Source organism: Serpula lacrymans (assembly GCF_000218685.1).
Source record: "Serpula lacrymans var. lacrymans S7.9 unplaced genomic scaffold SERLAscaffold_11, whole genome shotgun sequence".
Taxonomy (NCBI): domain Eukaryota; kingdom Fungi; phylum Basidiomycota; class Agaricomycetes; order Boletales; family Serpulaceae; genus Serpula; species Serpula lacrymans.
In genome coordinates, this window is record NW_006763300.1 from 78,171 (window position 1) to 105,686 (window position 27,516).

At 43.1% G+C, this 27,516-nt stretch overlaps 6 protein-coding genes across 6 annotated transcripts; 3 read left to right on the top strand and 3 right to left on the bottom strand.

The window, feature by feature from the left end:
• Positions 1-233: 233 nt before the first annotated feature.
• Positions 234-641, top strand: SERLADRAFT_396257 (uncharacterized protein; the record flags this gene model as incomplete). The annotated part of the gene is made up of 4 exons (XM_007321176.1): positions 234-278; positions 346-359; positions 381-440; positions 490-641. Coding segments are annotated over 4 exons (271 nt in total), but the record flags the coding sequence as incomplete, so codon positions are not given.
• Positions 642-3,350: 2,709 nt separating this feature from the next.
• Positions 3,351-3,625, bottom strand: SERLADRAFT_440710 (uncharacterized protein; the record flags this gene model as incomplete). Its single annotated transcript, XM_007321177.1, has 2 exons — positions 3,351-3,362; positions 3,404-3,625. 2 exons carry the CDS (start codon positions 3,623-3,625, stop codon positions 3,351-3,353), a joined length of 234 nt encoding a protein of 77 aa, XP_007321239.1.
• Positions 3,626-11,847: 8,222 nt separating this feature from the next.
• Positions 11,848-12,192, top strand: SERLADRAFT_350821 (uncharacterized protein; the record flags this gene model as incomplete). The annotated part of the gene is made up of 1 exon (XM_007321178.1): positions 11,848-12,192. A coding segment is annotated over one exon (345 nt), but the record flags the coding sequence as incomplete, so codon positions are not given.
• A 3,062-nt stretch (positions 12,193-15,254) lies between these two features.
• SERLADRAFT_396259 (uncharacterized protein) lies at positions 15,255-15,458 on the bottom strand (the record flags this gene model as incomplete). The annotated part of the gene is made up of 1 exon (XM_007321179.1): positions 15,255-15,458. A coding segment is annotated over one exon (204 nt), but the record flags the coding sequence as incomplete, so codon positions are not given.
• A 3,768-nt stretch (positions 15,459-19,226) lies between these two features.
• On the bottom strand, positions 19,227-20,053 carry SERLADRAFT_473815 (uncharacterized protein; the record flags this gene model as incomplete). The annotated part of the gene is made up of 1 exon (XM_007321180.1): positions 19,227-20,053. One exon carries the CDS (start codon positions 19,956-19,958, stop codon positions 19,719-19,721), a length of 240 nt encoding a protein of 79 aa, XP_007321242.1.
• A 4,225-nt stretch (positions 20,054-24,278) lies between these two features.
• SERLADRAFT_440716 (uncharacterized protein) lies at positions 24,279-25,438 on the top strand (the record flags this gene model as incomplete). Its single annotated transcript, XM_007321181.1, has 3 exons — positions 24,279-24,472; positions 24,974-25,190; positions 25,241-25,438. 3 exons carry the CDS (start codon positions 24,279-24,281, stop codon positions 25,436-25,438), a joined length of 609 nt encoding a protein of 202 aa, XP_007321243.1.
• Between the last annotated feature and the right edge of the window lie 2,078 nt (positions 25,439-27,516).

Sequence of the window (27,516 nt, forward strand, 5' to 3'; positions counted from 1 at the left end):
AGTAGTCTGGTCCGAAGTAAGGACCTTTGGCAGGAACCCCCACTTTGGTAGTAATAGAGAAGGCACCATGAGTGGCACATTTGGCTTGAACTCGGCATTTTGTGGCTGGTCACACCAGGAAAAAGCACATAAAGGTTTCAGCTGAAATAGCTACTGTAGAGAACAAATGTTATGTACATGATCCCTACTATTGTATCACAACTACAACAGTTTTTGTAGCACCTTGGACCTATATGACTCTGAATATCCCATTTCTTTTTGCCCATGTTTTGGTTCAGGTTGTCTGCAATTTGTAGCAGTGTTTTAATTGGAGTGGCTGACAGTTTCACTATCTCAGTGGCTCAGTATCTGTTTGGGATGTAAGAAAAATTTGAAACTAGCATTGTTCGTCATCTGAGAGCTTCACTATCAACTCTACCGATTCACACAAAAGCTAAGTGGTGAGTTACGCTGGTTGAAGCAATAGCTAGCCTTTACTGTGATACTCAGCCATATTCAATTGGAGCGGTTGAGTTTGAAATCAAGGTGCAAAAGAGCTCAATATCCATGTTATTGGCACCAAAGGGGGGGTTCATGCCAAATGGTCTTACTTTGGTGCAGACCTTATTTACAAGATATCGACTCATCATATATTGAATTAGGTAAGCAAGGGAGACTAGGTTATAAGGCTTTTTTGTAATTACTAAGCCATTACTAATCAATTATAATGAATGACTAAGCCAATGGCTGATATCTTATTACTTGATAAGATGATGTTATCATTGTCAAAGTCTGTACTACAAAAATAAAGTATGAGCAAGCACAATCCTCCAGAGACTCCAGTTCAACCACATATTCATAATAGAGCTACTTCCTTGCATAGTCAAGCTTTCTGCCTATAGTTACACCATCCCCCACTCCATGTCCATTATCCACATTACTTTCCTTACCCCTGCCCCCCTATCAGTCTTCCCCCATCAGAACCCCATCTCCCCATGTCCGCACTCAATCACCCAGCTCCACAAGGCCATATACACCCAGAGAAACACCTGAACAAACATTAGAGATCCTATTTAACACTTTAAATGAGGAAACTAACTGGTCTTTTTTGCAGAACTTATGTACTATGCCTTCCGGACAACCACCATTCCAAACAACATGCCACAGTTGTGAGTTGGCTCCTAGCTGGTTGTGACCGCCATACACCAGTTGTTGTAACAACCAAGAGTTAGTTACTCTGGCGCACAACTCAGATGAAGCTATAAAGGTAGTGAGGGGAGTGGTTACCCTTTGGATAGGACCAAGTTAGTTGTGGGTAAACAACAGGAGGACTTGCTGAGGGGTCTCCTTGATCTATTGGGGTATATATACTACTACAGGTTTGTTTGTACATATGTACTATACAGTTGATACAGGCAGTGGCTGATGATGTCATGGGGCACAGCCCGTGTGACCAGCTCCACTGCATGAGAGACTTGTAGCTAAAATAAGGAAAAAGGCAGTGCAGCACAAGAGGTAGAGTTTGAACAAAATAGAAAGTGCCACATGGCACAGTGTGTGAAAACTACAGAAGAAAGTTAAAGAGGAGAATGAAATTTAAAGGTCCAAAAATTGTGTATTGTAACAGCTGCTCTGCTCAAAATGTGGCTTGAGCACCCTGATAAACGGCCTACCACATCTGACCAAAAAAAGCTGATATACTTGCTTTGCACCTCCTATAGCTTGCCCTTACTTCCTTTTCCGTACAGATAGTAGCAAAGTATTTGCTCCATGAACAAAAGAAAGCTCTTCATCCAAGTAAGCTCTTCATGCCGAAGCAAAAGGGGATTGGCTGGCCACTACTAGGTGATACAACGGCCACAAACATGCAGATGCACATGGAGACTCACCAGCCTGTATTATTATTATTGTATTATGGCACTATGTCTTGTCATTAACTACACCACCACCACACAGAGTTCAAGATCAAGTTGACACAACCAAGAAATATCGACCCCCTGCACTTGTGAGCACTAAGCTTGTTAGCCAATCGGTTAATCTGACAAACAAATAAGTTTCAACGCACATTATTAGCTCAATGGATTTCAGCAGCACCACTTGTGCTCAGATACTCCCCATTGCTCATGGGCTTCTTTATTTTGCATGTGGCACCCAGATCAGTCTATTCAACTATAACTCTCAACTTGGAAACACCATGGCCTTTAACACCATTTGTCACACCTTGAAAAGACTCTCCATGGAGCAAGCAAAGAATGTCCATGTACTGGGGAGAGACAACACACATTGGCCAATACTTTGCTTAGATAATGTTCAGATATATCACAAACAGCATGATCCAAGGATAGGACGTACTGATCAGATGAATATGGGCACTGCTGCAATGGTTGCTGAAGCTGGTGAGTATAACCCAAAAGCTGCTGATATTGAAGACAAACAGAGACACCTGGCAGAAAACAAATGGAAGGAGTTAGACGTCAGCAAGCTCCTGCAGCTGATTGACAATATCCACATTACACATATAATATTATTGCTTCAAACATTATGTCACTAGGTGCCTGAACTTCAAGTATACAAGGCCAGGGTGTCAGAGATATTCTGCACAGGGCAACAGAAAATTTCCATTACACTGGCGTAATGAACGTCGAGGCAGAACATGTCCTAGCATGCCACCAACACACCACCTCAGCATATCCTCTTGCTTTGGCTCCAGGCAGTGCAAATATAAACAGCTATATGGGCCAGCAAGGTACCACCCATTAACTTCTTGGCTGGATGTGCCTGTTCCAGATATAGGACCTGCTTCACACTGGTGATGTGAAAGGAATGAGTCCATTCACCCCTCTTTGCTTGTCTTCGACGTGTGCCAGAGTATACAAACTTTGGTTGTTACAGTTTCCTTTTGTCCTCTGCGCACAGGCACATGGGTTTGTGCCTTTGCGTGTTTGTTCCTACCAGCACGGATGTCTACATTATCAACTTACGTGCACTGCCTTGAGCCTGCACTATTATTGATGTACATATAAGGATGGGATTGATCTGTTATCTTACTTTTTTCTTACAAAAACTGTTTTGAGCCTGCATTATGATGGTGTATAAGGACTGGACTGATGAGTTTTCTCATTTCTAATGTTCAATGCTTGAGCCTATGGGTATAAAATTGTGTTCAGATTGCCCTAATCTAGGCCTATTATGGGTTCTAGAAAGGAAATGATATTCAATACCATACAGTGAAGTGGTTTGACCACTGTCCTCAGTGCTTCTTCCACTGGTTTTGAGCATGTATTGCAGAATAAATGGCAGGTTGTTTTTGTGCAGTGCTGGTCACACTTTGTTTGATGGACTGGTCCTTTACAAAATTTGGGCCTGCCTGTTCACAAAGCCCCCTGCATGTCAGTCAACAATGATCAACCTAGAAGGTACATACCTCTAAGTATAATTCTTTACTGTCAAAATCATCATGCACCAAATATGATGGTAGGTCAGCATATGGACCCCAGTTGTCCTGGTGCTCTCCAGCATTAAGGCCCCATTGATAGTAACTTGCAATGCCAGCTTGTTTTGGTACTTCAAACATTTGCTTTTCCAATAAGGTCAAACACTTTTTGTCTACATTGTCATCAGCCCAGAGGCTTGGGGCCTCAGACATCTGAAGCTCCCAAGCCTTTCCAAGCAGAGACTGCCTTTGTGATCTTTGGTCTGTATCCAAAGAGAAACCTAACTGCAATTGCAGATCATTACTCAGACGTAAAGCTATCAATAAGGTTATTGCATGTGCCAATGGCAAACATCCAACCCAAAGATCCCAGATCATTACTCAGACATGAAGCTATCAATAAGGTTATTGCATGTGCCAATGGCACACATCCAGCCCAAAGGTCCCTGATACTATTGCTATGAGCAATCTGTTGCTCAAACCAGTTGGCTATCCCTGCACAATTAATGATTCTGAGGTTGCCTACAAAAGGTATAATTCCAGAGTGCATTGCTTCAAGTGTGAAGGAATGGTTTTTCTGTTCTTCATGCCACCACTGAAAAGCAGGAAATTTAGCGTCATCCACTTCATCAGGGCTGTATAGCAGTGAAGACAATATTGCTTTTGATGGTGTAAGAGCAGCTGTATCTCAGGTGTGTATGGTACTGTGGTAAAGTTGGCCAGTATATCTTTGCTGGTTGTGATCTGCAATGGATGTACCCACTTCCCTAGCTTGATACAATGAAGTAAATCCACTATCATTACAGATGCAATAAAGGGAAAGACATACTTGTATTTGCTGTTATTACTTCCTATCTTTTAAGAGTTTGTCTACAATATCTTCCTCCAGAATGTATTCAGCAGGTCTGTGTATCTCTGTAAATGTGGACTCTTGCCACCAAACTACTTACCAAGTAAAGCCTAAGGGTGCCATTGTTTTTTCCCTTTCAGATTGGTCTGACTGGATAGTAGAAACTGCCAGAATGAGCAAGAGCTCCTTCTCCAGGCCTTAAGTTGATTTTTCTATCAGCAATCACATCTCATAGACAAGGCAGCTGAATTACTGACAAAATTTGTTCCAGAAGAGGTTTCTTGTGAAATTGATCTTTGGTTCGGCTGTGAATCAAGGCTGGTCAGAATGAAGGCCAAGAATGCTTGTGTAAAAGCTCCTCACAGACATGACCAATAGTCAGACTTGAAATTTGTGAGAGTGCAGAGATCACAAAAATCACGTTGAAATTTGATGCTTTTTCCTAGTAAGCTAGCACGACCTGCTTTTTGACATGCAATATGAGACCAATTATCACAGGTGTTGCACTGAACAATCATTTGCTCGTCAGATAAAAGTTTTCCATTTTTGCATTGTGCTCCACACCAACAGTGAAATGGAAAATTTGCTTCATCTGTGCCTACCATATATTCATTAGTAAGCTACAATTGGTAGGGATATTAGGAGACATGCCAGTTTCAGATAGAAAGCACTTGAAGATAGTCAGATCAGATATCTGAGAGGAGGGGTCCACTTTTGATACCGGGGGTCCGGTGTTACAGGCAAGAGTTTGTATACTCTGGCACACAACTCAGACAAGCAAGAGTGAAGTGAGTGGGAGTGGTTACCCCTTATGATAGGACCAAGTTTGTTGTGGGTAAACAACAGGAGGACTCACTGAGGAGTCTCCTTGATCTATTGGGGTATCTATAACAAAGGGGACAGTGTACCAAAAGTTGCGTGTGGCACACGTGGGAGCACATTCTTTTGCTTAGTATCGCTTGCATGGTTTTCGGTTAGCAGTAGAGTAGGTAGTGCAGTAGTAATGAGTGCAGTGAAAATTGCAGCCACATTGAAAATTCTCACGCTTATAAGGACAGACAGCACAAGTTCACTGACTTCTGACTGAATAAAATTTGGTCACTTAACTGTATTATTATTACTCAAAAGATAATGTGGAGCAGCTCAGTCAAGGGCAGCGGAATGCTTTTGATACCATCATACAGTCAATTTATCATAATTGGGGAACAACTTGCTTTATTCACAGTGCTGAAGGTAAGGGAAAAACATATCTCTGTAATACAATCACCATTGCTGCTCGAGCAAGAGATAATCACAATGTTGCTCTATGTGTAATACCGCAGACTTTTTTTATGTTACAATATATGTTGATGTTTGTAAAGATTCAATAAACCATTTGCTTGAATTCAGTATACTGTGCACAAGTTTAGGGCAGGCTTATAAGGACATTCAATGACAGAACTGCAAGTCAAACATGCATCATAGGATTCAAAGACTTAATATACATTACAGACAGCATAAGTTCACTGACTTAACATTTTGATCACTTAACAGTATTATTATTATTATTATTATTTAATATATAACAAAAACATCGCACCAGTGGCAGAGCCACGGGCTGGACCTTGTTTATACTCCTACAGACTATTTGTACATATGTACTATACAGTTGATGAAGGCAGTGGCTGATGATGTCATAGGGCACAGCCCATGTGACCAGCTCCACTGCATGAGAGACTTGTAGCTAAGAATAAAGAAAAGCAGTGCAGCACGAGAAAGTGGAGTTTAAACAAAATGGAAAGTGCCGCATGGCACAGTATGTGAAAACTACAAAAAAAAGTTAAAGTGGAGAATGAAATTGAAAGGTTCAAAAATTGTGTATTGTAACATCCAGTGCCAGAGTGTTATTGCTTATATTGGACCTTTCAAGATGGACATCATCCGCCTTGTTTGGCGTCTTTAGGACTTTGACTTCCAAGCCACTTGTTGCCTGTCCAGTGGAATAATTACCATTATTTGCGTCAATTGTCCCGTTTAAGTCTGCACAACTTGCTACAGCAGCAACATAGTAATCCAAGCATGACTTGATATATCAATTAGGCATTCAGCTCCACTCCTCATCCTTTATTTATAATAAGGCTTTCTTCTGTAGTGTCACTTCTGGGACTGCATCAAGCTCTGTGATAGACAGGTGAATCCCATGGATGCAAGCTCAGATTTTTGAGAATCAATAAACCGCTGCTGTGCTTTCAGACCTCCTTAAAGGTGGTACACCACTGCGTGTCTGGAGTAACCTTTTGGTAATATGGGTTTAGAGCCACTAAGATGAGTGTGAAATTTTACTATATGTTCCCAAATGCTATGTCCATTATGATGCATGCCATCATAGAGAAAAACTACATCTTGAGAATTGATATACCGAGTGATAAAGTGTGATGTTGATTGGTTAAACAAAATACAGCCCACCAGGTTGTACATCAGTCCATGTGCGGTGGCTTTGTATTTGGTGAAAGGGTAAAGTGTGGGAGAGCAGTCCTATCTTTTGCTAGGTTCTTTGGAATTGGAGGTATCTACTGCTTCCATAATCTCCAGTGTAAGCATGATTGGTAGTGAGAGGATAATTTCAATATCTTCAGCATGTCTGTTACAGAGTTTTTTTTTTTTCATTTTTTTCATGCCAGCAGCCAATAGTGGAGGAAGGCGGATTTACGAGCATCAGGGATTGAAACCACCCCAGAAAATCTCTGCAAAACTGTTTCCACATCTCTGAGCTTGATGTCTCTGCTGTTGGCATGAAGGTTGTTACTTCCTGAGGTATGGACATGATTTGGTAATGCTTCTGCTTTGAGGTGCCACTATTGCATACTCGTAATTGGATCATAAGTCCATGAAAGTAAGTGCAAGCCAAGATGACCAAAGCATCTTTGAGCCAGTGTCTTTTTGTAATGTACTCAAGCTATGCCTAAGTTAATTGGTAAGCTATCAAAGAAAATTTCAGTAAATTGACAACATACAAATGCTGGCTCAAAGCTTTTTAGTGATTGAATCACTCAATGGTCCTTTAGTTGAACTCTTAAATGATTGTGTTGCTCTGCTAAAAGTGTAGATTGTTCTGACATGTTTGAGCTATTGATGGTTCTCTGTAATTCAAGTGCCAAGTAAAGCTTGTATAATGTAAATGATGTAGAGCAGTGACAGAAGTGGATAGAGAAATCCTGAAAATTTTGCATGAATGTTTGAAAGATAAGTTCAAGAGAAGTGTCAAGCCAGCAAGAGTTATTGGACCAGAAAACCCAAAACTGTGCTAAGAAATAATCTAGACTCAAAAACAGCTAGATACCACTCATATTGTCAAAACCCTCCTTGCTTGATATATATATATGTGGCTTCTGCCTGGATAACAACTTTCGAAAGGCAAACCTGAGGATGCTCTGCAGTTCAAGTAAGCGCTCGCTGGGTTTCAAGTTGCTGAGTTTATGTTGAGTTTTTGCTCGGGTTTTGGCAAAAAAGTTTCAACAAGTCGTATTATTGACACCAGATGGGGGGCTCCTGCACGCCACTCTTAGTTCGGATCAGACCTTATTTACTGATATCGACTGTCATATCAGTAATTTGGTCTGACTGGGGAGACTAATAAGGTCTGCACCAAAGTAAGACCATTTGGCGTGAACCCCCAAATATTGGGCTCTTTTGCACCTTGATTTTAAACTCAACTGCTCCAATTGAATATGGCTGAGCATCACAGTAAAGGCTAGCTATTGCTTCAACCAGCATAACGAGCCACTGAGATAGTGAAACTGTCAGCCACTCCAATTAAAACACCGCTACAAATTGCAGACAACCTGAACCAAAACATGGGCAAAAAGAAATGTGATATTTAGAGTCATATAGGTCCAATGTGCTACATAAATTGTTGTAGTTGTGATACATTAGTACGGATCATGTACATAGCATTTGTTCTCTACAGTAGCTGTTTCAGCTGAAACCTTTATGTGCTTTTTCCTGGTGTGACTAGCCACAAAATGCCAAGTTCAAGCTGAATGTGCCGCTCATGGTGCCTTCTCTATTACTACTGAAGCGGGGGTTCCTGCCAAAGGTCCTTACTTCAGACCAGACTATTCTGGGACCCTCCCAGGAAATCTTGAGGCAATCGCCCCTTGCCTCCGTACTTCTGTTCCTTGCTTCTGAGATCTGAGCACTCATCCTGCTGCCCACATTTACATAAACTATCTGCTTCCTTGTACCAATCCACTGGTGTCCAACCGCATCTGTAAGAGATCAGCTTCATATTTGCCAAGTTTCTGGGGAAAATTGACTGATCACTTATCTCAGGCCTCAGCACGAAGAATTGAAAGTCTTGTATTAATGATAGGTGAGCTGTAAAAGTAGCACACAGAGTAGTTTTACAGAGTCTTTGGCTACTAGAAGCCTTGCCACACTATTTTCTTTATTTCCCTGCCCTCCTCGCAGATACGGAAGACCAGCTTGAAAACTTCTGCTTCATCAACATAGGTCCTGATAGATATCTTTTATCTTGGAAATTTCTAGGTCTCATCCAGCCTCCTGCGTATTTCAAGATGGCTTTGTTGTTGACTGCAAGATTTTGCCCAGGAAGTGTTACCTAACTGTAACAACCAAGAGTTAGTTACTCTGGTGCACACAGGAACACACTATAAAGGTAGTGATGAGGGAGTGGTTACCCCTTAGGCTGCAGTGAGTTAGTTGGTATACAACAGGAGGACTCACTGAGGAGTCTCCTGGATCTATTGGGGTATATATACTAATACAGAGTGTTTGTGTTTATGTACTGTACAGTTGATAAAAGCAGTGGCTGATAATGTCAGAGGGCGCAGCCCGTGTGACCAGCTCCACTGCATGACAGATTTGTAGCTAAAATAGGAATAAAGGCAGTGCAGCGTGAGAAAGAGGAGTTTGAACAAAAGGGAAAGTGACAAAACTGGATAAACCCGGTCTCTGCCAAAGCAGCCATTATTCTCCATGGAGTAACCATTGTTCTCCTAGGAGCCATTATACTGTAGCGAGTAGCACCTCCGACTATAAGTAGTAGGGGGTTTAGTATAGAAATACCTCAGTCGTTTCTATAACCTCTTGGGCAGCGGCTGAGGTATGTTAAATTACATTTATTAGAGATCACCTTAAACTAACATCCATTGTAGTTTCACTTAGGTAAATAATATAGTCGTTTCTATAGCCTCTCGGGCAGCGGCTGAGTTTCACATAGGTTTATGAGGTTATGAGCCCTGGTGCGCAAAAGCTATGCAGGAAATAATTCTTATTTGAAATGGCAACCTCGGAACCATGACCACAGCACGCGATACATCCGCATGTCCAGTTCTCACTGGACCCAACAATTTTCAGATATGGAAACTCCGGATCATCTCAAAGCTACATCAGGAAAAAGTTCTCCGGGTTGTTACTGGAGAGGAGTTTAAGCCCTCACCAGGAAAACCTACCTCCTTGGAGGATCCTGAGATCACCTAGATACTTAAGGATGAGAAGGCACATGGAATCATCCAGGACCACATCTCTGATGCCCTCCTAATGAGGACTGGAGACCTCACCAGCTCCAAGGAGTTATTTGATAAACTTGTCTCACTCCATCAAACATCCAACATTGCCTCGGCCTTCTATTCATTCCAGCAACTCACCAAATTGTCCTGGGATGGGACATCACCTATCCAGGACCACATTGCAAAAATCTGGACAATTGATTCACACCTCTCCGGAATGAAACTAGGAGTTGATACCAAACTCATGGATTTTTCTCTTCTCCAATCTCTCCCATGCACTCCTGAATGGCAAATATTTCAGTCATCAGTAATCAACACGATTGAAGAAAATAAACTTACCTTTGATGCAGTTGAGATCCGGATCACTGCAGAAGTTGCACGACAGTCAGGGAAGGCCCCTGGAGGTTCCAAATCAGCACTCAAATCCGAGGAGAAATGGTGTAACTTCTACAAAGCCAAATCACACAACACCTTGGAGTGTCGAACACTTCAGTCAGCTGAAAAAGGTCAAAGGAAGAAGGAAAAGGAAAGATACAAGGATAAAGGAAAAGAGAAGGAAAAGGCAAATACGGCGGAGAAATCATCTGGATCTGACTCCGAGGAGGAACAGAGTCATATTGCATTGGAACATGTACATATTTCCAAGCCCCCTGCTAAACGCATTCAAGCTTACCTTGTGTTGGAACCCGATAAGACCAAAACAACAATTATTATTGACTCCGGAGCAACATCCCACATGGTCCCTCACCGCTCCTGGTTTGAGCCAGGAACATACCATGTTCTGCATCCTCCGAGGACAATCAGTTTTGGGGATGAATCCTCTGTAAATGCCATTGGCATTGGAACAGTAATCCTACAAGCAACTGTTGGCAATAAGGACTACAATATTGCACTGTCAAATGTCTTACTTGTGCCAAACTTCACGTTAGCACTCGTCTCTGTCCACAAATTGTCCAAAATGGGGTTATCAACACTTTTTCCAGCAGGGTCAAATGCTTGTGAAGTTTGGAAAAAGGAGGAACTTATCCTCACTGCGTTACACAAGCGAGGACTTTATCACTTCCAAGCAAAACCCGAAATCAACCCAGAGTCAGCTTTTGCAGCAGTAGATGTAAATTTATTGCACAGGAGAATGGGACACTGTAACAACCAAGAGTTAGTTACTCTGGCGCACACAGAAACACACTATAAGGAAGATGATGTGGGAGTGGTTACCCTTTGAGCTGCAGAGAGTTTGTTGGTTAACAACCACACTCCGTCAAGACATTGTTGACTTGACAATCATGCTCTGCTTGGAAATGCTTATTTTGAGGCAGTAATTGGGCATAGGCTGTGTGTATGACTATCTTCTCTTTTTCTGCGCCTTTTTGCTGAACAGTTAGATGTGAAACCCGTTCATCTTCACCATCATCTTCTGAAGATTCCAGATAGTCTTGTGAATCTGATAGAGGAGGGCTGATCTGACAGAGTCAGAGATTCACAGCCTCAAACACTACATTGCATGAAAAAAGTCAAATGGCACTGTCAAGGCATATGAGCTGCATGCACAAGTATCACAACAAGCTACTCAGTTAGACATATTGTCACTATATGCTGTTTGCAAGCTGGCTAGATCACTGGCCAAGATTGAGCCTGTAAAGATTGATATGTGCCCAAAGAGTTGTATTGCATATACAGGTGACTTTAAGGACTTGGAAGCTTATCCTCACACCATAAAGGGTCAAATCACATGTGGGGAGAGGCACTATGTTGCTGGATCTAAAAATAAGCCCAGAGCACAAATGCTATATGTATCTTTTATTCCAATTATCCAAGCAATGTTTGCAAATAAGCAAACATCCCAACTCCTGCGATACAGGGATAGATGTTTACAAAAAACATTGAAGTTACTTGCAGTTGACTCACAAAGTTCTGGGACTCAGGCTCAGGCAAGATATTGTGATTTCCCTAGTGGGAGTGTTCATGAACACTATTATAAGGACATGGGATTATTTTAGGATGAGTGTGACATTGCCTTTGCATTATCCACAGATGGGGCCCAGCTTACAATGAAGAAGCAGTCTGATACTTAGATATTGATTCTGATATTGCTCAACATACCTCCAGAAATGAGGTACCATTCCAACAATATCATATTAACCATGACCATTCCAGGACCCCACAGTCCAGGAAGTATTGAGTCATTTATATATCTCCTTTTCCAGGATGCAGCACAGTGTAGTCAAGGTATATGGATGTGGGATGCTATAGTTTCCTCCTATTTCATAAATCACATGTACATGACTATGATTCTGGGAGATATGCTAGGCTCAGCAAAGTTAAATGGGATGGCAGGACATACTGCAAATTATGGTGATAGATTTGTTTTGGTCAAAAGGGCAAGACCCAGTCCCGAAAAAGGTGCCAAGGCTCAGTACTAATAAAACTATGTGAAACTCAGCCGCTGCCCAAGAGGCTATAGAAACGACTTTATTATTTACCTATGTGAAACTACAATTGATGTTAGTTTAAGGTGATCTCTAATAAATGTAATGTAACATACCTCAGCCGCTGCCCAAGAGGCTATAGAAACAACTGAGGTATTTCTATACTAAGCCCCCTACTACTTATAGTCGGAGGTGCTACTCGCTATAGTATAATGACTCCTAGGAGTACAATTGTGCTCCTAGGAGAACAATGGTGACTCCATGGAGTGGTGGCTAAACTCCATGGTTTTGTCACTCCCACTCGAGTGCAACCGTAGTCCCATAGCTTTAGAGAATTTCCAGTGTTTTTTGTGAGTGAGGGGTTTAGTGAGAATGTCGGCAACCATATCTCCTGTAGGAATGTATCTCATTACTGCCTCTCCCTTTGATACTAAGTCATCTCGGATAAAATGATATTTCCGTTGAATGTGTTTTGTGCGAGCATGGAACTGTGGATCTCGTGTAAGAATGATAGCTGCTTGATTGTCACAGTGCAATGTTGTAGGTCCATTTTGAGCATGTCCAATCTCTTCAAAAAATGTCTGAAGCCATGCAAGGTGTTGTCCAGCATTGCTCAATCCAATATACTCTGACTCCGTGGATGATAAAGCTACCATGCTTTGTCTTTTGCTTGTCCAGGAGATTGCTCCTCGGATGGTGATAAAGACAAAGCCTGACATTGATCAAGATGTGTCTGGGTCTCCAGACCAATCTGCATCTGAATATCCATAGAAATCCATGTCTATGGAGACATCTGTGCCATCATATCATAGTTCCATGTCCCTGGTTGCTTTCAGATATTAGAGGACACATTTTGCAGCTTCCCAGTGATGGCTCCTTGGAGCTGAGCTATGCCTGCTTAGTATTCCAACAACGTAGGCAATGTATGGGCGGGTTCCGAGTATGGCATACATGAGGGAGCCTACAATTGAGAGGTATGACACTTGACGCCCTTCAATATGCATCTCGTGTTGCACAATATCTTCCCCTGGAGCATTTGCAAGGAGTTTTGATCCATGGGCCATTGGTGTCCATACTGGTTTGCAGTTCTTCATTCCAGTACGCTCCAGGACTGTGTCAATGTATTGGCCTTGCAATAGGGATATTGTTTTGTTTGAACGATCATGTTGGATTTCTATTCCGAGGATGTATTTTGCTTCTCCAAGGTCCCGCATTTTGAATATGGATTCGAGTTTGGCTTTTGTGATATCCATGAATTTTCGGGATGAAGCTCCTAGGAGGAGGTCATCTACATAGACAACAACAAAGCATATTTGTTTGTTGTCCCGGAATACATAGAGACATGTTTCTGCATTTAGTCTTGTGAAACCGAGCTCCTGGAGCTTGCGATCAAAAGTTTTGTTCCATGTTTGACCAGCTTGTTTTAACCCGTAGATGGATTTCTTCAATCTCCAGCAGTATCCAGGTTGGATAGGAACACCCCCTGGAGGAAGCATGTACAGTTCTTCTTCAAGTTCTCCATTGAGATAAGCTGTGGATACGTCCATTTGATCAAGTTCTAGGTTGTACTTTGCTGCCAGGGCTAGAATAATTCGGATTGACTCTAAGTTTGCAACCGGAGCAAAAACCTCCTGGTAATCAATCCCCTCCCTTTGAGTAAAACCTCGTGCAACAATCCGGAGTTTGTATCTCTCAATGTTTCCGTTTTGATCAAACTTGATCCGGAACACAGGTTTTGATGTGATGGGTTTTACTCCCTTCGGAAGTGGAACAGTGTCATATACTGCATTAGTATTGAGACTTAGGAGTTCCTCCTCCAAGGCAGACTTCCATAATTCTCCATCCGGACGTGATAAGGCTTCCTTTAGTGTCCTTGGAAGGTCTGTGTTAGATGGACTGGTACTTGCTATTCCAGCAAAGAATGTCTCCTCTGTATCAGATGTTTCTTCATGAACCTCAGGAGTGTTAGGTTTCTCCATGGAGTTGTCATGCTGCTCTTTTCCAGACTGTTCCTCATCTAGAGTCCTTTGATAATCTCGGTTTTTGTCTGCAGGACGGGTCTGGCGACTGCTTCTGCGTACTCCTAGGACTTCAGCAGGCATGACTGCTCTTTTAGGAACTTGTGCAGGTACTCCAGGGAGTAGACACATTTGTGTATTTGTTGCCCCACTCACTCCTGAAGGTGTTGAATCACTCCTTGGAGGTGTTGGATGACTCCTTGGAGGTGTTGTATGCCTTACAGAAGCTGATCCAATGGACAGGCTGTCTAGCTGTATTCGGACTTTTTCCACATCAGCTGGCTGTATGTTGAGGGGCTGTCCTCCCACTGACTGTAACTCTACTTTGGCTTTCCGTTCTGAAGATGGCCAGTGTTCAGGTCTTGGTTGTAGAGACTGTTGTGGAGGGTGTCTTAGCTGATCAGGTGCTCCCACTGCTCTTGGAACGTCTCCACGGAGGTATTGCCCCACTGCTCTCGGAACATCTTCATGCTGATATGGTTCCATTGCTTGTGGAACATCTCCTTGGAGATGTGGTTCCATTTGCAATTCATTTGGATCTTGGATCTGAGGGTCAGGATCATCCTCCTCCAATTTTTTTTTGGTCTGGATAGTGAGCATTCTCCGGAATGAGTCCCTCCCACTGATCTGTGCTAGTGTCTGTGTTCCAGGGAGCAGTGTCATCCTTTTGTACCTTTCCGGATTCATTGAATATGACATGCTGACTGGAAAACACAGTCCGTTTTTCAGTGTCTAGGAGTTTGTAGGCTTGCTTTCCATGTGTGTAGCCAATCATTATGGCTTTGCGCCCCTTGGAGTAAAACTTCCCTTGCCTTTTATCTTTCGGAATCAAGGCATATGCTTGGCATCCGAAAGGGCAAAACAAAGTTGGATCAACTCTCCTTTTAAACAGTATTTCATATGGGGTCTTTCCATGGAGTCCAGATGCTGGGCTGCGTGCTGTGATATATGCAGCTGTTTGCATGGCATCTACTCAAAATGACTTTGGGAGCTTGGAATCATGGAGCATAGTGGTTGCTAATGTAGCCAATGTCTGATTCATGCGTTCTGCAATGCCATTTTGTTCTGGAGTATCTGCAGCTGTAATTTCTTGGATGACACCATCTCCTCAGAGTTGATTTTTGAATGCATTGCCAGTATATTCTCCTCCCCCATTGCTCCGGAGGAATTCTGTGTATAGTGGAGTGAAGTTTTCTTCTCCCAAATGAGTCCGGAAGAATGTTTGGACATCTTCTTTCCATTGCTTGTATTGTTTCAGTGCTTTACTTTTATGTTTTAGGAAATATATCCATGGAAATTTGGAGAAATCATCTACAATGATAATCCAGTACCGAAAACCCTCCCTGGAAGTTGGTTTGATTGGTCCTCCAACATCTGTGTGCACAATTTGTATGGGGCGCTTGGCTCGGTTTCCTCCAGTGGACTTGAAAGGTAATTTCTTCATCTTTCCTAAAGCACAAGGTTCACAAAACTCCGGGGTTCCGGTAAGGGTGTCTATGTCCTGGAGCCGTCTTTTTGTAACCATTCGTTGCAAGCGGTCCATTCTAATGTGTCTGTTACAATAACACAATTTTCGGACCTTTCCCTTTATTTTCATTCTCCGCCTTAACCTTGTACTTTAGCCTTCACACATGGTACCACGCGGCACTTCCCCTTTCTCGCGCCGCATTGCCTTTCTTCTTATTTTTAGACACAACTCTCTCACACAGTGGAGTTGGCCATGCGGGCTAGGCCCCATGACACCATCAGCCACTGTCTCTATCAACTGTATAGTACACATGTACAAACAACCCTGTAGTAGTATATATACCCCAATAGATCCAGGAGACTCCGTCAGCAAGTCCTCCTGTTGTTAACCAACAAACTCTCTGCAGCTCAAAGGGTAACCACTCCCACATCATCTTCCTTATAGTGTGTTTCTGTGTGCGCCAGAGTAACTAACTCTTGGTTGTTACAGTGTCCCATTCTCCTGTGCAATAAATTTACATCTACTGCTGCAAAAGCTGACTCTGGGTTGATTTCGGGTTTTGCTTGGAAGTGATAAAGTCCTCGCTTGTGTAACGCAGTGAGGATAAGTTCCTCCTTTTTCCAAACTTCACAAGCATTTGACCCTGCTGGAAAAAGTGTTGATAACCCCATTTTGGACAATTTGTGGACAGAGACGAGTGCTAACGTGAAGTTTGGCACAAGTAAGACATTTGACAGTGCAATATTGTAGTCCTTATTGCCAACAGTTGCTTGTAGGATTACTGTTCCAATGCCAATGGCATTTACAGAGGATTCATCCCCAAAACTGATTGTCCTCGGAGGATGCAGAACATGGTATGTTCCTGGCTCAAACCAGGAGCGGTGAGGGACCATGTGGGATGTTGCTCCGGAGTCAATAATAATTGCTGTTTTGGTCTTATCGGGTTCCAACACAAGGTAAGCTTGAATGCGTTTAGCAGGGGGCTTGGAAATATGTATATGTTCCAATGCAATATGACTCTGTTCCTCCTCGGAGTCAGATCCAGATGATTTCTCCGCCGTATTTGCCTTTTCCTTCTCTTTTCCTTTATCCTTGTATCTTTCCTTTTCCTTCTTCCTTTGACCTTTTTCAGCTGACTGAAGTGTTCGACACTCCGAGGTGTTGTGTGATTTGGCTTTGTGGAAGTTACACCATTTCTCCTCGGATTTGAGTGCTGATTTGGAACCTCCAGGGGCCTTCCCTGACTGTCGTGCAACTTCTGCAGTGATCCGGATCTCAACTGCATCAAAGGTAAGTTTATTTTCTTCAATCGTGTTGATTACTGATGACTGAAATATTTGCCATTCAGGAGTGCATGGGAGAGATTGGAGAAGAGCAAAAGCCATGAGTTTGGTATCAACTCCTAGTTTCATTCCGGAGAGGTGTGAATCAATTGTCCAGATTTTTGCAATGTGGTCCTGGATAGGTGATGTCCCATCCCAGGACAATTTGGTGAGTTGCTGGAATGAATAGAAGGCCGAGGCAATGTTGGATGTTTGATGGAGTGAGACAAGTTTATCAAATAACTCCTTGGAGCTGGTGAGGTCTCCAGTCCTCATTAGGAGGGCATCAGAGATGTGGTCCTGGATGATTCCATGTGCCTTCTCATCCTTAAGTATCCAGGTGATCTCAGGATCCTCCAAGGAGGTAGGTTTTCCTGGTGAGGGCTTAAACTCCTCTCCAGTAACAACCCGGAGAACTTTTTCCTGATGTAGCTTTGAGATGATCCGGAGTTTCCATATCTGAAAATTGTTGGGTCCAGTGAGAACTGGACATGCGGATGTATCGCGTGCTGTGGTCATGGTTCCGAGGTTGCCGTTTCAAATAAGAATTATTTCCTGCGTAGCTTTTGCGCACCAGGGCTCATAACCTCATAAACCTATGTGAAACTCAGCCGCTGCCCGAGAGGCTATAGAAACGACTGAGGTATTCCTATACTAAACCCCCTACTACTTATAGTCGGAGGTGCTACTTGCTACAGTATAATGACTCCTAGGAGTACAATTGCGCTCCTGGGAGAACAATGGTTACTCCATGGAGTGGTGGCTATGCTCCATGGAGAACAATGGCTGCTTTGGCAGAGACTGGGTTTATCCGGTTTTGTCAAGCCTCTTGAAAGTGCTGCCAAGGGTGGGGGAAGTTAATTGGTTGGCAAGGGCTACAAATGTTGACACAAACAGTGGTGCTGAGGGAGCCTGATGAATTTAACCAGCCGAGTCGAGTCGAGTCGAAGTCAATCACCTCCGAGTCTGAGTTTACAAGTCTCTTTTACAATAAAACATTCATTTTAAATATTTTTCGTTGTTATTAAATACATCATCAATAATACATAGCTTCAAGCTTTATTTTTCTTATTGTCTGAAATTCTACACAGGCCTATCAATCAAATGTTGAGCTATTTTTGAGACACTGTCGAGCAGAAGGCTTTTATGGTACCAATAGAATACTACTGAGACATGGACTGGGGTCATTATAGAGACTCGTGCTGTTGACAATCAGACTTCCTCAGAAAACCTTGTTAGAGTATATCATTGAGACATTGTATGATTTGACGTTTTGGTATTCTACAGACATTCCTACATCCTCCAGATATGTCCAGGCCTAACCGGGCCAACCTTATCCCGAAATGTCAATGTGTCATCTCGCCAGGATGGCGGTGTAGGATACATTCTGAACCTCGATGGGGAGGAGCCTGGTGTACTATAGCGGTCACATGATCAGGTTCACATGTAGGTACATGTAGGCGCCAGCGTCGCGCAGTGTATCGTGATTGCTACATCATACAGCTTTGTTTCATCCAAGACAAAGGCCTTTCACGATGAGTCAAGAATCCCCGCATTCAGAGCCATCCGCATCAAAAACGCAGGACTCAAAGCCAAACATCACTCCTCCTCGCCCCCCCAATTTGACCTCTCGCGAAGTGAAAAGCACTCCTCTAGCCAAAAGCACACACACGTCACAAAGGTATTCTGACCAAAACGTGATGCTTAAAGAGCGGGCAACACGGGATCAAAAGATGATGGAAGAACTGGTTCACCATGAACTACATGATGCACACTTCGAGAGCAAAAAGGTGATGGAACACTTGTGTCCCGCAGATGATGGCGTTACGCACAACGTCCTGGAAGAACTCAGAGAACAAGGAATTTTCTCTGACCAAGGGTTTAATTTTGATCAAGAAAATTGGCCCCAGCCGACTGCGGGAGAGAGTGCCTATTACTTACCATTCACGAAACTCCTGAACCGGATCATCAATACTTCCGAATCTCACCTTTCCGCAGACCCTAAAATCCCTAAGGACCGCTATTATCACGGTCTACGCTTCTACAATTACAATAAAGCAATGAAGGGCGGGACTACCCATGCATTGAAGCCAGATTTAGTGTCTTTAAACGGTGTCGCCGACGACTCGGAGCTGGATGGTCGAGTGTCGTGGCAAGATCTCGCTATCGCGTGCGAGGTGAAGGACAACTGGAATGGGCTGATTAAACAGGCTGGTACATACGCACGATGCACCTTCGTTGCTCACGAGAACCGTTACTTCGTTTTGATTATCGGCTTCAACTACAAAACTTCCGAAGTTCGATTCTGCATCTATCAAAGATCTGGCGTAATTTGCAGCCCTGCACTGAGTCTAGAGACAGAGGATGGCTTTACCGCTTTTGTAAAGGGCATAGTGGGCATACTATCATGGGAAAACGATTCGAAGGCTGGGATCGATCCATCGCGGAACAATCACTACTTCTTGATCCCAAACTGGGGTCTTTACGAGGTCGTTGGCTTACTCTGTCGTCGGCAATCTATACGGGGCCGTGTCACACATGTTTACAGTTTGCGAAAGGTCGATGACGCGAGAAAGATATCCGATGATCCACCCAGCGATATCATAGACCTTCCGAGTATACATACTTCCACTTCTCGATATCCCACCTCCACCTCCACCTCCACCTCACGCCTGCGCACTGAAGGCGTCGCACCCTCTTCTAATCGAACCTCTAACGTCTCAAATATTGGGAAACGATCACGCGAACCTGTCGTCGAAACTGGAAGCAGCAAGCGCCACAAGTCACACTCTGATCACACAGCAGGCAATCAGGATCAGGGCTCCGAGCAGCTTGAATGGCAAGGAATTGATCGCAACGATGAATCCCCCGTTTTCCCCACTTACCAACCTTCACCCATCCCTGAACTCGACCTCCTTCCTCCGCCGCTTTCCATTGTCCTGAAAGACGCATGGGCTTTGGAGGGCCGTGACGAGATGGAAGTTTTTCGTGACATTCAAGGAGAGATGGGAATACCTGAAGTTTACGCCCAGTATAGGGTTAAACATGGAAAAAAGGGAGCATGGGTTGAGGAGGAGATTCGAAAAATATTTGATCAGGAGGAAATAATATACCGGGGGAAGAAAACACAATCTGAGAAGGAAGAACACAAGGAAGGCAAGAAGATGGAGAACAGAATACACAAGCGGCTGATATCGAAAACAGAGTACCGTAAGCTCCACACGGCTGTGGGGCCGTACGAATTCTTAGAAGGCATCTTCCACGGAATGATGGGTGAGTATTGCCCGTTTTGACGTCGCTCAGGACTGATGCTCCCTTTCTAGGTCACTATAATATGTATAAGGATGGATGGCTGCACCGCGATGTCAGCGATGGTAACGTTCTATTGTTTCCAGTGCCCCAAATACGAAAGCCTCTAACACGGTAAGTCCTCTTAAATTGATAATGAGCTCAAAGCGGTATTGATGTTAAAGTATTCTAGGTTCGAATGCACCAAGAACTTGACAAAATGCGTGAGCGTGAGCAATGACGGTGACCAGGCAATCAGATGGCGAGAGCTAGATCGCGAGCTTGAGCAACGTCGTTCGGTAAGTAGCTCATCTTCGGGCTAGCCTGTTATTTAGTCTTAAAATCATTTCAGGGAACACTCCCTTTCATTTCTATGCGCTTGCTGAACGCGTGGGATGATGATGAACCCATACTTCATACATTTGCGGATGACTTGGAATCTTTCTTCTGGGTGATACTATGCGTGTTGTTGAGCATTGGCGCCGAGCGCAATAGTTTAACAGGTAAAGAGAGAAAATGGCTTCATAAATTACTGGCTGCAGACGATCCTGGCTCTAGCGAAACGAATAAAGGATCCACGCTGCGGACGTTCGAGAAAAGTCTCCCAGATAATGAGTTTTCCCCTGTTCTGAAGGTTTTTGTACCTTTTTTCACAGAAATCATGCCACTTCTGGACGAAGGTCCGAAGGTTGCCAAAGGCGTTGACTCAACCAACTTGGTTGAATCTCTAACGACACTCGGAGATAGATTTTACGAGATGTGGTTTAAAGCTTTCCTACGTGCACTGCCGTCATTGCCCAAGACCTGGGACGAAGTTTTCATAACCCCAATTTGATTACGGAGACGCTCCAACACCCGCCCATGTCGTCTCATTCTACATATTTCCGTCTCTGCTCCCCCTACCATCATCCCAGGATTATCCTGTACATATTAATATGCATATATCTACTTTGTTAGTTTGCTATTCGTTGCACCCTGAGAGGTACATACTTGACAATGTGATTCCATTTATTCCTGGTCGCAGGAATTTTGCCTGGGTGGATACGGTTTGAATGGAATTATATAACTAGAATATGGCATAGCATGGCCCTCCGGGGCAGACCTGGACCCAGCTTTCACTGGTTTTAATCGTGAACAATCTCTTTTAAAGTGGGATCAAATAAATAAATAGATGATTTTGGTCTTAGCAAGTTAAGCATTAATGAATGGTATTTGTGAGACTTGGAGCAGTATCAAAGTGCACAAAGACATCACTCATAGTCGGAATGAGTGAGCCCCAACATACCTCAGCCGCTGCCCGAGAGGCTATAGAAACGACTGAGGTATTCCTATACTAATCCCCCTACTACTTATAGTCGGAGGTGCTACTCACTACAGTATAATGACTCCTAGGAGTACAATTGTGCTCCTAGGAGAACAATGGTTACTTCATGGAGTGGTGGCTATGCTCCATGGAGAACAATGGCTGCTTTGGCAGAGACCGGGTTTATCCGGTTTTGTCAGGTTCTGACTGATCTCCCAAATGTCCACAACTAGTAAGAACCTGCCATAATATTTTGTTGGAATAGTCAAGGTCAAAAGCCTGTTAGCCTTGTTAGACAACATACATCATGAGTTGACATTAGTACAAGGGCTGATAGCTCAGTTGGTTAGAGCACCGCCATATATAGGCAGAGGTCCTGGGTTCAATCCCGGCTGGTCCAGTTTGCTTTTATCCACTCCCTGTGATCAGGTGGCTATGTGAGGTCACATGGCTACATCCAACATATTCTACTAATGTAGACACATTCCAAAAGTTCAATTTCATGTCGTCATGTACAGTCAATAACTAAAAGTTCTGGGACATTTACTGATTTCATTATAACAATGGAAACCTGGACCGTTTGGGTCCAGGAAATACAGTGGCCCTCCAGGGGACCCAGCTGTGTCCGAATCATGCCTCTGCTTCAGTCATGGAGATCTCTGACCTGTGAGTTATCTTAACAGTATTGCATAGGCATGGATGCTAGGAAGAGTAGTACATTTTTGTGACACATTACAGAACTTGAATTATCAGTGAGAACTTCCATCTTCAATAAGTGCAAATATAATTCCCATGCCCCTGAAGGGCCCACCATTGGGAAGTGTATTAATTGTAGTTGTGAGGAAAACAAAATTACCATACTGTAAGTCACTCTATAACTGTCTCTTGTGATATGTGCCTTCTCCTACTGAATTATCAGCAACATAAGTTCTTGCAAGCTGAATTTACATACACTTTGACATGTCAACTTCACATATATTTTGCCCATATCATCCTCTTTTTTTGCCAGAGGAGCCAGATAAGACAGTTTGCTCAACAAATGTTTTATATGCTCTGCAGTGCTTCTTTCAAGGGGTGGTGCTGTCCTGATGCCTTTGTGGAGGGGGTGGTGTATTGGAATTGTTAAGGTTAAAGCCTGGGCCTTGTTAGATAACACTGTGCAATTGAGCATTGATATTGATGGGTTATCGTACGTCGCGACGTCAGCTCATAGACCATATATAGGCAGAGGTCCTGGGTTCAACCCCCGGCTGGTCTAATTTGCTTTTCTGTACTCTCTGAGTCCACTGTGGATTATTACATGATGGTGGTGAGCATTGGTGATGGAGGTATTGGTGTTGATTGTCAGAACCATGACCTTTGGATTAATCAGAGTTCGGAGGATGGAGATACACTGGGGAGTGGAACAGAGTATGAGGTTGGGAGTTAGCTTAGTTTGCGAGCTAGGCCCTTCCTCAGACCTTGGTCCCTAACTTGATGGGGTGAATAAAGGGAGAGTAGAGGATAAAAGTAGAGTGGAGTAATAGTCCTTTAGAGAAGGACTTGGGTAAAAGATGGAGGAGCTTACTGATATTCAAACTGCACGCACAGAGTACAGGAGCTATGGCTTATATACTAATCACTGCCATAGGGATGCCAAAGTTTGGTTCTCAGACACTTTGGTTTGAACCCTGAACTGAACTTGTAGTTTAAGTGCTTGAACTGGACTGAACCTGGACTGAACCCACCAAACTGGGTTCAGACAGTTTGGTCCAGGTTCAAACTCGGTTTGTACTGTGGACCAATTAACACCCTATGTACTTGCCATATACTGTATATGGCAAGTGCATGGGGACAGGGGGTAATGCCAAAGGTGGACACCTGAGAGAGGGCCTAGATAACACATTGACACATTGCCTGTGTCCTCCCTTGAGTGGTGTGGCTATGATGGTGGTGGTGGTGGTGTTGGTTGGTTGGTTTGAACAATAGCAAAAATGCCCAAACCGCAAACCACACTGAGGTTTGGACATCAAGAACTGGACTGAACCAAACCTGACCCTAGGGTTTGGTTTGGCAGTTCTTGGTTCTGAATGTTTGCCTGAACCAAACTTTGGCATCCCTACTAATCAGAGGGAGTGGAGTTTGTAGGGAGTAAATTGTAATGTAGGTACAGAGTTCCATGCGGACAACTATCTAGTGAGGAGGAATCATATATGAGGCAAGTGTACCATAAGGTCTGATTACAGAGTCCATAAGGAAATATGAGAACATGCAGAGGGAACATATGGCAGACTGGAAGTCTGTGGCAGGAAAGTCAGAGCAGATATCCAGAGTACCATATGGGAGCAAGGTACAGGGCTACACCAAATGGCAGAGCACGAGGGGCATAATTCTGAGAATACTGAAGATTTGGGAGTTTGGACTTGGGGGTTTCTGACTGCTTGGAGGTCTGGAAACCATAGCCTGTGGCATGAATATGACAGTATCCCCCTTTAGGGTTGAACCCTTGAGACCTAAAAATAGCTTTGGTAGGAGTGGACTCCGGTGGATTTATTTGAACAGGGGTATATAATATGGGGGGTTAATTTGGAAATTACTTCAACTGCACAGTCAAGTCCAAAAATGTGCATACCCCCAACACCACCACTACCATCACCACTACCACCATCATACCCAAGGCCCTCAAGAACACCATTGCAAAAATGGCCTGCCTCCGCGCAGAGAGGGCGGAGGCCAAGCGCCAACTTGAGGAAAAGCAAAGGTGGGCGGAGGAGGAAGCGCAGTGGGCAGCAGAGGCCCAAAAGGCTGAAGAGGAGAGGCAGAGAGTTAAGAAGGAGAAAGCAAAGAAGGAGAAGGCAAAGAAGGCAAAGGAGACAGAGGCAGTAGAGACTCCTCAGTGAGTCCTCCTGTTGTTTACCTGCAACAAACTTGGTCCTATCCTAAGGGTAACCACTCCCCTCACTACCTTTATAGCTTTGTCTGAGTTGTGTGCCAGAGTGACAAACTCTTGGTTGTTACAATTGGGAGCTACTCCCTTTCCTTTATTGCCCATGCAACACCCCAGAGCAGGGGCCACCTTGTTGCAGTTTACTTCATTGTTTTGAGGAGCAAAGGCACCAAAGTGACCTAAGCTCCAAATTCTTTTCCCTGGGCCTTCATCTCAGTGACTTGTTGGTTGTAAAAGAAGGCCCAGATTTTGTTGTACGAACAACTGGCCAATGAATTGAGCTGATCATCTTGCTGCTCATTTTATAATTGGTGCACCTGGTACCCTTTGCTTCCCTTCAGGGAACAGTAGTAGTTCCCCTCCATTAACACCTCCTAGAGATTCCAAGGTAAGTGTGCAATAAGTTTAAAAATTATGAGGCTTATATTCCACACATGCCATCATCACTAGCTTTAGCTCTACCAGCTCTAGGCTGGCTAAAGGAGGATATTCTCAAATGTGTGTCATCCTTTCTACTTTGAAAGGCTTCCCAGGTACTGATGAACGAGATGAACTTGTTTGGAATGCAATCATCAAAGTTGCCAGTTCTTCTTCTCTATTCAAGACTACCATAGTAGATTTGGAGAATGCAAGGAACAACCAGAAAAAAGGTAGAATCATTGATTATGTGAGTGAGAACAATGCTTCCGATATTACTAATATTAAAATTATAAACAGGTGTGGGCGGCTGCAGCTCAGTTTAGAGGTGAAGTCAAACAAAAGGCTAGGATACTCATTTTCTCAGAATCCGCCCTCAAAGACAAGCTCCCAGAGGAAGTACATACTATAGTGGAGTGGTTATTGAGTAATGGAATGGGTGTCTTTACATTTGGTGGTTTAGATGTTTCTGGAAGTGTTCATATGTACTCTTCTTAAGCGTTTTATGACTATGTATTTCAGACTTGTACATATGATAAGCAAAAACCTTTTGGACATCGCATCATCAAGCTACTACTTCAGGTTCAGTGGTTTCATAAGAAGGGGGGGGGGGGGGTATCCTCTATCCAAGTGACTTCAAAGACTCACCTTTGCCATTAATTGCCTTGGCTGTTACAGCTGTGAGTTTGTAATATAATATACGTGGATTTTCCTCACTTTATATTTCACAGGTCGAAAACTGTCTTCATGAACTTGCAAAAGGTGTTTGCACCACCTTGAATTCTCTGAACAGGTCTACAGGCCCAGGTCAATTCAATATCCACTCTACCTTAACCTTTACTCACAAGTGCTTATCAGATATTTATATTATCTGTCCAGGTTAGAAGAGCTACAAAGAAAAGCTCCTAGGTGGTTTTTGCAGTTTTGTAAAAACACTTACAACAATATTCTGTGAGTAGTCTACAAAATCATTTTAGAACAACACTGATAAGCATTACATTACACACAGTCAACAGTGTGATTTATTGAATACACAAGAGGACAACTGGGAGAATAAGGTTGATTTTGCAGCGCTTGAAGATTCAGTGTCCTTATAGTTGTTGATATATGCATGTCATTGTATGGTGTCAGGAATATACTATAATAGATTCTCTGCATATGATCTCTGGCTAGGATGCTATAAAATTAGTGAACAAAACTGAGAAAATTTGAAAACTGTGATAAGGTTGTGGAACATATATAATATGACCATTCTGAGATAACCATTTATGGTTGTTATATCTATTATATTCTATGAGAGCAGCCATAGTAGAGATGGATTGTATATATCACAAAAGTGATACTATAGCTGGTATAGCAAGCATCTCAAAATAGCCCTGCTATATAGAGCTATATAATAGGGACTTGTCTAGGCATACTATAGCTACTATTTTCCCTATATAGCGCTATGACAGCTATAATAGCTATAAAAGGAAACTAGGTTTTTCCTGATGTAGAGGTATCCTTTGCCATCTTGCTTCTCATAGCTCTAACAGGCTTTCTTAACCATTGCTACCACTTCATATCGCAGATCAGAGACTGGGTAGTACTCCCAGCCAGCCAGCACAATGGGTAAGGACTAGTAGCTGGGATTTTGCCAACCAGCTCCAAGTCCCATCAGTGCCTGGAGATATTAATAAACACTTTAGTCAGGATTGTACCTCATCATGAGGATACGGTTCCTGAACATGTGTGACACTACCTATTATCAGTACATCTTCTCACCTGCTGATTAATCCCTGAAGTTTTACAATAGTTGTTCTTTTTCTTATTGGATAGTTTCATCCTCAGACCACTTTTCCTTTTATTCTATTTCCGGTCTGAATAGATGGACAATTAGCTATAAAAACCCTACATACTCATGTATTGTTCTTTAGCTTTTTATTACTTGAATAACCTGCTTTACTCCCCCTCAGAAACCCTTGAGTTTACTCTCAGTCCTCTACTTGCTATAATCTCTAGCATCTGTTGACCTCAAAACTCATTGTACCTCTTACTCCCTGCAAGTGCAGTCAGAGACAGGTGTTGTTTTTGTTATGGTTTAATGTTGCCTCACACATGTCACATGGAATAGTAATTAATATTGCCCTTTTTGAACTTGTGGCTGATCAGCACCCAATTCTATTAGGCAATTAAGTCATGCTCACCTTTACTTTCCATTCAATACTTTCTGCATTTCTACATTTTGGCAATTTTTGATAAAACTGGATATTGACCAGACCAGGGATTGAACCTGGAACCTTCTGGATACATGCCAGCTGCTCTACCAATTGAGCTATATGGCCAAGGTTATACAATGTAGGATCTTAAACATGACATGCAACCACGGACGTCTTACACAGAATAGCTGCTGCATAGTGGAGTATTGGTATGTCAGAGTATATTCTAACAATTTTTTGCATCGCCACTGGCTACACATTGCATTGTGCCCTCACTTTTGTTGTTTCCCTGACTCCCCTTCCTTTACTTAGCCCCACCATAGGCCCTCTCCTCTCCTTTATCTTCTCACCAGACAGCTGTTTTTGGATCCCTATTCT